Here is a 14,901-nt window from a genome sequence, read left to right as displayed (position 1 = left end):
TGTACTCCAATCACCGACACAACTACTGCATGATTCTCTTTTGAAAGCTGTGGTTTCTGCGTCCTTCAACTTATTCCGAGAATTTCGGAATCCGCCATTAATGAAAGTTCTTCCTCACATATGACCTTGTGCTCTAATTAGGTGGTCGACATCGAAATTCCACTCCACCGTGGTGTTCCGCACCGGCTTTCGACATATATATATATATATGCCTTTTCCGAAAGAAAAGAAACTTTTCCTTCTGTTTTACTTGACCACTAAATTGTAACTCTACTGGGAATAATAATCCCTGATTGGATATCGAATTGGCCTCCGCCCTTCTCAAAAAGCGAAATAAATTACTTGTAAAGTAAACAAGTACCATATTTTATCATTACTTTCGATTTTCATGAAAGAATTTCCAATATCTGAAGATATTAACGTTCCACATGCATATTAATGGTTGGTTCCAAAATACATTTCATTTAGAGACAAGGAAGTAAATTCTGCAAACTTTCTGAAGGATCTTTTTAATTAAATTGCTTTCGGAAAGTTTATATATGGAGTATTTGACTAGGGCCATTTTAAATGCAATAATTTTCGGAACGTCCTTGTTGAAGTGTTCTCTAATCTATACGGATCATGGAGTGGATTTTATTTGATGCTATTTGCAATGATTCATGGCCTAACTCTATTTTTTATTGTGTGTGTTATCCATCTATGTTTTAGCAACTATTCTATTCTTGGTTATATCCCGAAGTTTTTGTTATATAGAGCTCCCATCATATTCATGCATAATTTCTAATTTATCGAGAGTGCAATTAAGTTTCAGTTGCCTGGTGGTATGAACGTCCTGTATTCTGATCTACTTGCATTCATGTTTTATTTTCCATGGGAATGATCAGTTTTTCGTGTTCGTTATTTGCCCTGCATTAATGCCTTAGTATGAACTGCATTACGTCAGCGAACTGCCTTGCCATGCAAACTTCTTGATTGTAAACAAGTCTGATCTCTTAAGCTTGTTCGGATTTTGATGACAAAAAAAGAAGCAACGAAGAAGCATTCCAAAATCCATTTTATTACAAGAACAAGAAAATGAAAACTAGATGCAGGCCTCCAACCTCCAATTGCAAGGAGTCCAACAACGAATGAATTGAATCATATTATTCACATTTGCCCCGCTTCCTGAGCTCATAGGATCACCCAACCAAAACAAACGAAACTAGAAGAATTATTACCAATCAATGAAAATCAGGCCTCCTGCCGGTCTCATCAGTACTCCGGGAATGCCTTCATGGCCTCCATCATGGAAGGCGAGATGGCGCCGCCCATGTTCGGAATGGACGGCGAGAACACCGCCGACTCCGGGTATCTGTAGAAGGACCTCGGCGGGCAGAAGAAGTCCGAGGAGTTGGGCGTGAAGAGCGGGATCTCCGACAGAAACGGGTTAGACGGTGGTGAAGGGTCGAAGCCAAGCGGCGACATGGCAGCGGCACATGGCAGCGAGGAGCAGCCGACGTGGTGGACGACGTCCCCGGCGATGCTGTAGTTCTCGGACGATGACGACGAGTCGTCGGTAGCCGCATGGACGGTGTCGGCGTTCTTGCGTGTAATGTTGGATGGCGGGGGAGGGGGATTGTTTGCGGCGGCGGCGGCGGCAGCGTCGTCGTTGTCGTCGGTGGAGTGGGAGAGGCCGGTCAGCTTCTGGACCAGGGCCATGAAGTCGCGGGCCTGCGTGTGGATGATCTTGGGGGAGTGTGTGTAGATGATGACGGGGTGGTGGCGCTGGTGGTGGTGGTGGGTGCTGGAGGAGGAGGTGGTGGTGGTGGTGGAGGAGGAGGATGATGATGATGAGGAGGAGGATTGCTTGTGGATAAGGTGGGAGTCCTTGTGGATCTTGAGAGAAGCCGGGCGGGGGCCGCTGATCTCTCGCGACGAAGGGCTCATGATGAAAATAGAATTCAAAAGGATTCAAGGAAGAGAGAAGGATGGAAGGAGAAGGGATGATGATAATGGATGAAGGAAGGGGAGGAGGAGGTGGTGGTGTTTATTTTTGAGCTGGAAGGAATGCTTTATTTGGGGTTGGTGGGGGAGGATATATAGAAGGGAGGGAGGAGGGCAGGAGCCAGCCAAATTGACCGTTGACAAAAAGAAAGGGTAAGCGTGATGTGGTGGCGGGATTGCAGGGTTTGTAGGGGGAGGCCGTTGGTAAAAGGGAGTTGGAGGGAAGGTTACATGTTGACGCGGGAGAGGATGGCGGGAGAGAGGATCGTGGGCGGTTGGGTTCGCGCCCTCTTTCCAAGGAGGCAGTTCACACGTATGTTTTTGCATGTGGATAAGGTTGGGATATGGATCCGAACCAAAAATAGCATTCTTAACAGAGACGGGTTTTGGTTTCATGGTGCGCGTGAGAGGGAACGGGGGTAAGGATATTCACACGTGTGATCATTACATGACGATGGAACATGTGTGTGCCAGCTGGCTGCCAGCTCTCAGCCTTTCATCTCTTCTCCATTAAGCCACATTGGACACGTGTTACGCGGTAGAGGCAGCGCTAGCTATGCGCCTCGTAGTGGTTCATTCAGGGAATGACGACGTGGTGTTTGTTACTTTGTTGAGGGCCAAATATAGTTTTTGGCGAGGTATGATTCTCGTGGGAACAAAACCAAATCACTTAGGATCTAACTTTACCATTTGGATCTAATAGAAAATGAAACGAAAAAAAAATCAAACCCTTAAAATTTGCATGAATTTAATATATTCTTCCAGACTATTAGGAAAATAGTTTATGTACCAAAAAAATTGAGAAACCGGTTTAATATTATCTTAATCATAACCCTAGTCTAGGCCAGATTTAGGTTTTTCTAATTAGAGAAAAGATATTCTAGCATTGTTATCAGATACCATAACGCTAGACTTGTGACAGCCGGAGGCTAACGTATCTTCGACATTAATTACTATCATTGGAGCAGAATTAAGAACTGCGTGAGAGGGTATGATATATGTGATGTTTGTTCTGGACGCGGACTGCATTCATCTTGAAAGAGACTCGACTATAATGATCAAAAGAATTTGAGGCCGGTAAAATGATATTGGCGGATCGGAGTTGCTCCGTGATATATGTGGGCTATCGAGAGAGTGCAGCTTCTTTCGGACTCCTATATCTATCGGAGAAGAACAGTGCTGCCGACCGAGTCGCCTCCATCATTTTGATTTTTTTTTATTTTTAGAATCAAGTGGTCTTTTTTTCACGCTTCGCTATTTTTTTTAATTCACTTATACATATTTAGTATTATTTAGTGGGTGGGGCCATTGTATAAAAAAAATATCTAGCTTTCTCTGCAAGCATCTAAAAAATTCATGGTCAACGTCTTCACCACCGTGACATCAAACGAAGCGGCGAGTTCAGGTACAGCCGTAACGCGCGCATGAATACTATGGCCGTCCTGCGGTTCGGCACACGTTTTACTACTACACGAAGTCCGATTGCTTTGGATGTGGACCAAGGTGAGTTGATGAGAAAAAGGCATCGATCCCATGGAAAAACCTTGTATTATATGATAGATCTGGGGCTCCATGATTGATGAGCCTAAAGCGGTGTGTTTTGTTTTATGCAATTGGGTTGGCCACTTTCTGAATTCTCGTGTTCTGCTCTGCCGGTCCTTCGAACACGAGGTTAGGTAGCCATTCCCCACGAGAGAGATCGAGGCATTCAAATTTTCAAAGATCAACTTTGGTCAGTGGAAACTTTTTAGAGAAAGATGGAACAATCTTACCCGTCTCTCTCATGTTCCTTTGAAGAAGCTAGACTCTACATCTCTCTCTCTCTCTCTCTCTCTCTCTCTCTCTTTTCCCCCCTCTAATTAATAGCATCTACTTAGGCTACTAGGTTTATTTATCTATTATCATATGCAGGCAAAGAAAAACGTAGGATTAGTATGGAGACTTTTCCCCTTTTAATCTTTTGATTTGCTCCTTTCCGGACAAGTACCGTATATTTAGTTTCTTCCTTGAAGGGGCCGGCTAGTTTATTGTGGATAAGCATGAACAAGTTAAAGCATAATTCCTCGCGCTTGTTTGCGTATTTTCTGTTCTTTTCTTTTTAGTCTATACCCCCTTCTTTCTGATAATCTATTTGAAATATTAATCTACGTTTGACAAAATGTATATGTTGAAAGCTTAAAATTGTGCGTTCTTGCTAAAGGAGGCTAGCTTAATGTGCATAGAAACTAAACAAGGACAGATTAAAACATAATTTCTCTCGCGTGCATAATACATTGGCAAGTAGAGTCTTGCAAGAAATGCACTCCAATCCTTGTTCAAAATACGACGCTATGCACGACCGCATCGTCCTTCACAAAATAATGCAGCAGCAATCAAAGTATAGATAATTTTATTATCTGATGATATTGTTTTAGCAAAAGATGGTAGCTTACCAGAATTACATATCCATTTAGATTGAGTTCAACACGACAACATTAGATTCAATGGAGAACTATTGTCGAATGGCAACTGCTTCGGCAAGTGGGAAACTACGTAGTTATTGTCATACTGAGTGATTTTTTGAATGCCATGCTCTAAAGAAAGGATGTCAGTCATGTTCCAAGAAATCAAGCAATCCAAACCAATGTCATACACGTTGGTGTCATGGGTACCTGAAAAGTACGACCTGTGTAAATCTATTACTGATGGCATGTGTGATCACTTCGTTGAAACCTTTCATTATCTACAATATAGATTGAGATCCACATCATTTGATGGGGTCATGACCCCTGACCCTGAACGAAATGGTGCCGGCCATACATATATATATATATGTTCTGAAGTTGCGACCGTGAACAAAGCCAGCAGCTGGTCTTCCTTTGATCACGGCTTCATCGGACAAAGTAAATTCATCACAACTACTGGTTTCGGCTAAATATATATATCGACATACTTTGGTGCACTTTGACCTTTGACATTTAGAGAGGAATTGTGCTTCTGTAAGTCTAGTCAATTGTTGCATGTCCATGCTGTGAACATCTTTTGACAACAATAAAAAACAATAAAACTAAAGTACAAGTTTGAGAGTTTTCACACAAACCATATTATTCCTTGAGTAGTCAACATTAGCAAAAAAAAGGCTTCATCCTAACGCTGCTATGAGTAGAATTTTCAATTTCTCATTGAACGAACTAAGTGATGGCGATTTTTTTTCTCTCCCCTTTTCTTTTTCTTTTTTTTGAGAAAAAGGTTAAGTTTATGGTGGTACTTGGGTATGAATTAATTTATGGTGGTACTTGAGTATGCATTCTCCTTATATTTTGGTCATCCATATATATTGTCCTTGAGAGCTAACTATTGCAATTAATATAGGAATTTGGCATCAAAAGTTCTCAATATATAATTTTCCATTGCAATATGTTTTTTTTAAACAAAACAAAACAAATTCTAGTTAAGTACATGAAAGGTTAGTCATTTACCATGATATTATTAGGTTACTAAAAAAATAAAGATGGCAAGTGATTGGAAATGCATACGGATAGAGTCAAAATTCCAATAATCATAACAATTTAGTAACATTCATGTGTAGCTTGGTAAGAGTCTGGTGCCACCCTGGTTGCTCTAATTGGAACTATAAATATTTTGGCAAGAAGATTTGATCGTGGTCTTTTGTCTCTTTTGCCAACTCAGAATTATATGAAAATATTCACTCAAAGCCAAATGAACATTGGAAGAGCATCAATAACAGTGACCTGCATAATTTTATTTGTACAATGATGATTGATCAACATGCTTCAAGAATCCTTTATTTGTACATACATATTATGGTTTTCAGCCCTTTAATTTGTCAAGTACTAAAAACGATTTTTTTTTAATGAGAAAATGGGAGAAAGATTTACTCGTTTATAATTATCTAGATCCCAATACTTAGAAAGAACTACTAGGACAAGTCTCAGATCATAAAAACTACAAATATCTGCTTTGTATATATATAAATATATTACAACAACATTTATCTTAAGATTTTGAATGGACAAGTTGGTTCAAATCTAGCCTGGCAGGCCTTTATGACCAACAACCACTAGGCCCTTCTTCTGGTCCAGAACCAAAGAAGTTGAAAGCCCGATAGACTTAATTAGCATTGAAATGTAGCCCACCTAACCCCCAGGAGGCAAAGATGAAAGGCTACGTTCCAAAAGCTGCTAAAAAAATACCTGGCATAAAAAAATAAAAGAAAACAAGCTACGATACCATATGGAGGACAACCAGTTTAGATTCTTATAGTTTCTTGGACCATTCAATCAAAATATACGGATCTCTAAGAGAGAAAAAATATATGCACTAGAGCAAAACTTGAATAGAATAATTATGGGAATCTGGAACGTGAACAACGCTACTATGGGCCTCGTTCATCAGCTAGCTATTGTAAATTAAGATCAACGCGTAAGCTTCGATGTCGAAAGGCCTGCTTTATATATTGCCATATTATAGCATAGCCTGGAAGGACCAAACAAATGAAATATTGTTCTTTATTTTTTTTGTAGACACTAATATATCTAGGGACTAAATTAATGCTGTGGCAACCAACTCCATACTTTTTTTATTAATTATTCTCTCAATTTTTTAGTATAAGGACTACCGAGCGTTTGCTCAAATAGTATCTATCTTTTGCTACCTGGGCAGGGAGGTGGGTGTTCAAGTTTGGCTAAAGTAAGCCTTCAATATATAGGGTGGACGTAGTGTAGAAAAATTGGTACCAGCCTATTATTCAGTTATGGGCATGCAGCGAAATATTATTTCATCACGATTTTTTTTTAAAAAAAGAAATATTATGCATGAAAATAAAGTTGCAGACTTAGATACAGACATTACTGGAATGCTCATGTTTATACTTGTTTTGCAAATAAATTAAGATACAGAATGGATTAGATATTAGCTGATCCATTTTCACTCCTAGCAATTTGTGAGTCTTTTTGAGCTAACTTCCGAAAGGAGTGTGACTTCTTTACAAACTCTGTTAGGCACGCAGAGTCTAGGGCTCATTGGAACACTAGATTGAGCCTATAAAAAGGCACTCCGCTTTCCCTTTTTGCATTGCCTCTCATTCTCGATCAGTCACCGGTGATTTCGTCAAGTTTCCCTTTGGGGCTCGTTTGGTTCGCAGGAAAACGAAGGAGGAAAGTGTGGTCAACGGGAAAGTAATGAAATGCCTCTTGTTTGGTTGGAGTTTTCAAAGGAGAGAGATGGGAAAGTTGTATTCCCATGGGAATATGATTCCCACATTTCATGGGAAAGTCTTTCCCATGAGAAACATGGGAAAGTTACTTTCCCATGAGGTGGGAATCACTCCTTTTTTATTTTTTCCCAAAAAAACCCTTCAGCATTAAAGAAGCATTAAAGAGGCATTAAAGACCTAATTTTTATTAAGGGCATAATAGGAATTATACATAACTTTCCTAGGAAAGTGGATGGTCAACCAAACATAAGTACTTTGGAAATTAGTCACTTTCCCATGGTTAACCAAACATGTCAAAAGTACTTTCCTAGGTATCCTCTTCCTAGGAATCTGATTCCCAGGAATCATATTCCTAGGAGGGAAAATACTTCCCGCGAACCAAACGAGCCCTTGATTCCAGCTGAAAAATTTTCCTGTATTACCGTCGATTTCTTATTGGGGTTGAGGTATTGACCCCTGACTTTTCTTCTCCTTCTCTTTTACGACCCCAAAGACCACCTTTGATGGCCTGATTAGAGTTGTTGGCTGCCGAATTTTGGCCGAGAAGGGAAAGCCCTCTTCTCTTCTATTTTTATCTTCTTCTTCACGTCCGGTTGGCTATCGCCGCTAAGGGCGTTGCTGCTGCCTAAGGTGGCGGCTGTTGTTGCTACCGTTGTTATCGGAGGCCACTGCCATGGGGAGGGGGGGGTGGTTGGCCACAACTTCTTCTTCTTTTTTTTCTTTTTTTTTTCTTTTTTTTTTTTTTGCTAAAGCGGGCATTTCATATATCACAGATACAAATACACCCTAAAGAGTCAGAATACAAAATGTCCCGAAGTGCTCCGGGCATCTCTCTCTTCTCAGCCCATAGGGTGCCTCCAGAGTGGCTCGCAATAAACGCGGCCACCCAGTCGGCCGCCCCCATTGGCCTCATGATATACATGCATAGCCTGTAGCGTGACCCCCTCTCTCACCATCATCCAAATGTCGTGAAGCAGAGGATGAGCACCTCCGTGACTAACCGGGCCCCTACGGATCCAACTAATCACCGTAGCTGAATTACCCTCCAGAAGAACCGAGCTCGCCCGAAGTACCCGCCGCGCGTAGGACAGGCCCATCCAGGCCGCTCGCAACTTTGCCCCTGGAACAGAAATATCAAAAATCTGACGGCCTCCTGCTGCCACCACATCAGACCTCGGGTCCCTAATAACGAATCCGGCCCCTCCCCTCCTACCACCATCCAAGACAGAGCTATCAAAATTGACCTTGAGGAAACTCGGGGGTGGGGGCTCCCAGGTAAAGAATACCCTGTGTGGAGCTGCCGAAGCAATGTGGGATCCCCAGATGTCCCGAGCTATCAAAGGTCTATGAGCTGGCTCTACCTGGATAATCTTTGTCGTCTGAGCACAGACCCGCTCCATCACGAATCGTAGGGACAGCCGGCGCTCACCAAACACCTGGGCATTCCTGGCTAGCCATATTTAGTACGCTGTACAAGACGCCCTAATAGCCAATCCCCGCATCTGAGGAGCACCAGCCCAAAGCCGAACCTTCTCCAGGAAAAAAACCCCACTCCTCCAGGTATCCCCCGGGATCCCAGTCAAATTCCAAACAACTCTCGCCCATACGCAGTGGAATAGAACATGATCTACCGACTCGTCCGCCCCACAGTCCGGACATGAGGGGGAAAGGCTCATACCACGTCTACACAGCATTGAGCATGTCGGCAACCGCGCCAAGGCCACCTTCTAGAGGAAAAGAGCAACCCTCTAGTGTAGCCCAAACCTCCACACCCAGCCACAGTCTAGTCTCGGCTATGAGCCGGGCTGAATAAGCCGGGCAACATCGCCGATCCCAATGCTCTCTCTTCTTTCTCTCCCTCTTGTTTCTCTCTTTCTCTCTCTTGCTCTCTCTCTCCAATGTTTCTCTTTTTAGCGCTCTTTCTCTCTGTAGATATTTTAAGACTAGAGAGGATCCAAATATTTGGATAAACCCGAGTTGACCAGTAGGAGGGGTCTCAGCTGATATTGTGCGATTAGAGGTCTCGAGTCGGCATTGTGCGACCTGAGGGTTCGGGTAGGCAATGTTAAAATTTAATATTATTCTATAATTTCGTACCATTGATCGTGGTTATTGTGGTTACTTTGATAATTAGGCCTGATCTTGTAGTGGGACAATTGACTGGGCAAGAAGGTGTCGAGCAGACCACGTTGCCCTTGAGTTCCTAGATCAAGGAGAGAATCAGTATACCCAGTGTTTGAGTCTGAGATAAGATGTTCTGTACATAATCACCTTTATGGATAATATATATTTTGTAACATGTGTTGATGATTTGGGATTTGCATTGTTTTCTATATGACTACTTAATGATTTTTGGCATATATATTTCGTTAATATATAGATATATTAAATATTGGTGATTATGGCTACTTGGATTATGGTTTTGGGTGTTGGGATATGATATTGATTATTGTGGAATTTGTGCATGAAATATAATATGAAAATATATTTTTCTAAATATAAATGAAATTGAATAATTTGATTGATAAACAGAAGAATTTAGACTAGACATATTATAGATTGCTAAATCGTGACATATCAGTTTGCCACCACAGGCCGAAGTGCAGATATTCTGGTTTTCCACTACAGGCCGAAGCGTAGAATTATGGTTTGCCAGTTACGGGCTAAAGTGTGACCATAAATAGTCCAAATCAGAAAGATAACGGTCGATCGAAAATCTGGATAAAAATTAAAGATTAAAAATAAAAATATACTGTATGATAACATCTTACATATTTTCTGGAAGGGGTTATATGTTTGATGACATACATTTATGGATGCATATTTATATATATATTTTTTTGAGCTATGTTGAATAATCAGTATAAGGCTTTATGATTTTTGTCTGCATTTTGATGATATTTGTAGTTAATCCTTATTTTAAATTTACTATATTTATATTGGTGTGATTGTGTGAAATTTTTATTTGGCTATAAAGCTCGCACCACATTTTTCTTCTTTTTTTGGAGTCCTAGGATGCATAGTTTCGGATGGGTGAGACTGCAAATGGGTCGGGTTGACCCATGACTCGATCCGACCTATTTTAAAGGACCCATAATGCTAAGTTGGATTCTAAAATTGGACCTATTTTATTTTTCAAATCGGATCTGGGTTTAATAAATCTAGACACGATTCGGATCTGATCTGATCCATTAGTTTTTGGCTAAATTTTGGAACGTTTATTCATGACCTGATCTGAATCTGGATTACTCATTTGGACTTGCTGGCTCATAGGCCTAGGCCGCAGCCTATAGGCCCAAGTCGCTCCGACTCTTCCCGCAACCTTTTCCCCGCCTCTGTATCCAAGGACTCACGAGTACGAGTACCGAGGAGATGGCTCTATCAATTGCCATCTACTTTTGAGATACCTTCTAAAGCATTTTTCAAGGAAAAGAGCTAGTGCGGGGGGATGTTTTTGTGCGGGGGAAGAGGCAAAGCTCAAAACCCTCTCCTTCTCCTCTCCTTCGCCCTTGTTTTTGTGCAGCATCTTATCCTTTTCCCCTCTCCTTCTCCCCTACCCCGCTTGTCTCCAAAACCCTAACTCTCTCTCGAATCCATCTAGCCATGGGAAAGTCGAAGGCAAAGCTTGGCCTCAAGCCCAAGACGAAGCAGAACCACCCCACCGTCACCGCCACCCACGACCACGACTTCATCCTCTTCGGCGCCGAAAGTGGTAGCACCTCCGGCGGTTGGGGTTGCGGTGGGGGCTCCGATGACAACTCCTCCGGCTTGCCCACCCCTGACCACCTCCACCGCCTCCTCGAGCCCTACACCAAGGACCAGCTCATCGGCTTTCTTCTTGACGTCGCCGTTGCCGACCCTGACCTCCTCGCCTGCATCCATGTCGTCGCTGATCATGACGTCTCCCACCTCAAGATCTTCATCCACGGCCTCGGTTGGGACGCCACACGCGAGACCCTCCTTCAGGTCTTCGATCCCTAAGAACCCATCAAAGACTGCAACGTTGTTGTTGACAAAGTCACGGGCTGCGCCTTCAATCCCTCCGTCCGCCCCCCTTGTTGTTGACCCGGACTCGACCCAGATCCGACCCGAATTCGACCCGAACACGACCGAACCTGATTTTTTTTGGATCGGGTCTGGGTTATATATGGACCCGACCCGACTTGAGTTACCTGTTGGATCAAAAATTATAGCCGTGGATCCGATCCGACCCAATCTTCAAATAGGTCGGGTTCGGATCCAAAATTAGGACTAGAAAAAGAAACAGGTTGGGTCGGGGTCACTCAAGCCCGATCCGACCTGACCCATTCCCCCTACGGATGGGTTGGGCGTGGAGTTCGAACATTAGAATTATGAGTTAGTTAGCCAGTTTATTTTCCGATACCGATGAACATTTGAAAATCTTATAATAGAACCAATTTGATTATGATGGTTTATCTAGTTAGATTATTCGACTATTCATTGTTGAATTATTGGATATTTGTTTATTTTAGGCCTTGTATGTTCTCTATGGCATCACTCTAGAGCTCATGCGGCGGTATCATGTAATCAATCCAAGTGACGGGTTCGGGGCGTGACAATAAGACTGCCTGTTATGTGACTTAAAAGAAAAAATATAAAGCGTCATCCGTGAGAATGTTCGCCGATATTTTTCTATTCTTTCTTGTCAAGCCGTCGTATCCATCTGTGAGACTTTTCTTTTCCTCGAGTTCCTTTCTCTTGTTCCAAAATTTTGAGTTTCTTCCTCTGCGTGGTCATGAATTATATTTGCTAATACATACAGTATATGATCAAGTAATTTATACTTAGCAAATTAGCCGTCCAATCCATACATATCTTCGGACTGGACAAATTTCTGAACATCATGTTAAGAAATTCAAAGACAAGATGAACTGGGTGCTGGTCCCCTGGATGTCAACATCTCATCCCTAATTCACTTCGTTCTATCACCTGATGGTTGATGGTCGGTCAGTAGACTTTAAAACTGGTGGCCTACGCTCGTAAACGGCAGGGCCCGCAGATAACATTTGGATCGGGACGGATAAGCTCTTCCATGCAACGCCTAATGGAAATAATCTTTTTTGATGTAAATACCCAATAGAAATAATCATGAACATAATTCTGCCACTTTTTTTTTTTTTTCTGAAAAAAAGAGGAAGAGGGGAGGAAGGGACAAGCCCACCCCCGCGTAGCAGCCCCACACTGGGCCCTCCTCCCGCCAGGAGCATGTTCGATGCGGGCAGAATGACCGTTTGGTATAGGCCCAGCTCACCAGGCCCCAGCCATATATTACTTATACCCTCCCCACCCGTGGCCTCGGCTCATTACCCTACTGGGCTCTGGCACGAGTACCTCGTGTGAGTACGTCACACCTGGCACCACCCAGGCTACCAGCCGACCAGTAGCACTTCTAGACCCCGTGTCCAGGCGCGGGGCATACGGTCTCCAAATTTAATCGACGCCCATGCATTTCGAACCTGGAACCACTTGGTTAGAAGTAAACGCCCCGTTCCAACTGGACTACCACCTTGGTGGCAATTCTGCCACTTTTCAGATAAGCCATCTAGAATTGTTAGCAACTTAGCATGTTGCCAATACTAGTTGCTTGATTAATTTTGCTTTTTGCAAAAACTACCTGGGATTGGAATATCTCGTATTTGAAATATAGCATCCATATGGCCATATACTAGTATCCGGATTACAATAGTTATTTGCTACAACTACTTCAGCTTGGAATGCTTCATAAGTGGAATAATATTAAAAATTGTAAGAGATGAGCAAGCGGAAGTTTAGAAGAGAGGAAAATTCGATATATTTTCTGTTAGCAATATATTATCTAAATAAACAAATAAATCTAAAAATTACAAATAGTAAAAAATTTTAAAAGAAATAATATATGTATATATTATTTGGCATCAAAATAATTCTATTTTAGCAAAAAAGAAATCTATTCTAGCACAAAATAAACCTATTCATTTAATATATTTAAATCATAAAATTGCAAATACTACAAATCTACTAATATTAAATTTAAAATAAAAGTTAGAGGAAATAGCTTGATTGAAGGCAGGTCGAAGCGCGTAGACATTATCCCAAAAAAGTATTTGCCCCCACGTACGGGTCTCCTGACAATTCTCTTTAGAGATACGACGACCCTAAACTTCTTCTTCGGTACGTCTCGGAACAAGCTAAATCGAATCCGATCGAACTTGCAGATCCAGCGAAGAACGAAATAAAAAGAATAAAATAAAATAAATAGAATTGCAAAAATGAAAATCAGAAGTGGCTAAGAGGAAAAACTTTTCTCCAAATTTTTTTTGGTATTTTTCTCTAATTTTTCGTGTCCTGAAAGGGATGAAATGAAGGGGTTTATATAGGGGTATTAGTCAGGAGCTTTTTGGTCATTTTTGCAGACGCGTCCGCAATAATTATGCGGAGGAAAACCGCAGCGGGCGCCAGCTGGCTATTGCGCATGCGGCCCGAGAATGGCCCCATGCGCATTTAATTTTTTCCACAATCCCCCACAAAAAATTATTTATTTTTTTAAAAATAATTTTAAAATCAAAATAAAATGCTGGATATTTTATATTATGTAATAGGTGTAGGTACTTTTCGGTTTGAACCTTTACTTAGTGACAGTTGATTACATCTGTGGAGCCAAGGTGGTCTTAACCTTGAACCTCGGTCCATGGCTCAGATTAAATCAATAGCACATATAATATAGCCCGATCTAGGTTCTAAGCGGGTTGCGCTAATATGGCCATGCACAGGTATCTTTCATGTACTTTTTTAGAAAATCACTTATTTTTCATAATCGCGGCATCACGACTGCACATATAGGTGAGTCCTAATAAGAAAGCTAGCAAGAAGGCTCCTGCCTCTTAGATCTCGGACTCATTAAGAATTATACAAATAAACTCATATTACCGCTTGCATTTATAAGCACTAGCGCCATAGGGATGAGAAAAATATAAAATAGTGTTCCTCTTAGTCACACTCTGATTTGTTTTTACCCATTGAACTTTTTAAGATTGGGTTCCCACCGTGGTGATCTATCTTTATGGGCTAAGCCCCATCCCTTTTGACGACTCTAGAACTACTATTCTATACAAATATTTTGTAAGCTGATCAGCTAAATTATTTTCCGATTTTACAAAATTTAAAGCAATAACGTTATTTTTTAATTATATCTTAATGATTTATGACACACTTTTAAGTGCATGTTCATTTTTTACATTAGCATTTTCTTGGCTGCGCTTATCTGTTGCAGATTTATAATCACAATGTAATGAAACAGGTGGTAACTGTGACTCATCTATAGGAAGATCTATAAGTAGATCTCTGAGCCACTCAGCCTCAGTGCTAGTGGTATTTAAAGCTATCAGTTCAGACTTCATGATACCTCTAGATATTAAGGTTTGTTTGGTGGACTTCCAAGACACAGCAACACCTCCTAGAAGAAAAACATATCATGTGGTAGATTTAACATCTAAGGTATCACTGATCCAGTTGGCATCACTATAACCTTCCAGAATAGTAGAAAATCCACTAAAGTACAAACTATAAGACTTGGTACCCTTAAAATACCTAAGGATTCTTTCTAATACTGTCCAGTGATCTCTATTTGGATTAACAGTATAACTGCTAAGTCTATTCACAACATATGCTATATCTGACCTGGTATAGTTTGCTAGAAATCCTAG

At 41.4% G+C, this 14,901-nt stretch overlaps 1 protein-coding gene across 1 annotated transcript; it reads right to left on the bottom strand.

The window, feature by feature from the left end:
* Window positions 1–988: 988 nt before the first annotated feature.
* Window positions 989–2,190, bottom strand: LOC103712926 (VQ motif-containing protein 8, chloroplastic-like). The gene has a single exon (XM_017844241.3). The coding sequence runs from the start codon at window positions 1,924–1,926 to the stop codon at window positions 1,252–1,254; it is 675 nt and encodes a 224-aa protein (XP_017699730.3). The 5' UTR covers window positions 1,927–2,190; the 3' UTR covers window positions 989–1,251.
* Window positions 2,191–14,901: the final 12,711 nt, after the last annotated feature.

Source organism: Phoenix dactylifera, chromosome 8, assembly GCF_009389715.1.
Source record: "Phoenix dactylifera cultivar Barhee BC4 chromosome 8, palm_55x_up_171113_PBpolish2nd_filt_p, whole genome shotgun sequence".
Classification (NCBI taxonomy): domain Eukaryota; kingdom Viridiplantae; phylum Streptophyta; class Magnoliopsida; order Arecales; family Arecaceae; genus Phoenix; species Phoenix dactylifera.
The sequence above is the reverse complement of the archived record's forward strand: the minus strand, read 5'-3'. Positions and strand labels throughout refer to the sequence as shown.

Excerpts from the sequence above, each read along its gene's own strand:
- LOC103712926 (XM_017844241.3), bottom strand. The coding sequence starts at position 1,926 with ATGAGCCCTTCGTCGCGAGAGATCAGCGGCCCCCGCCCGGCTTCTCTC.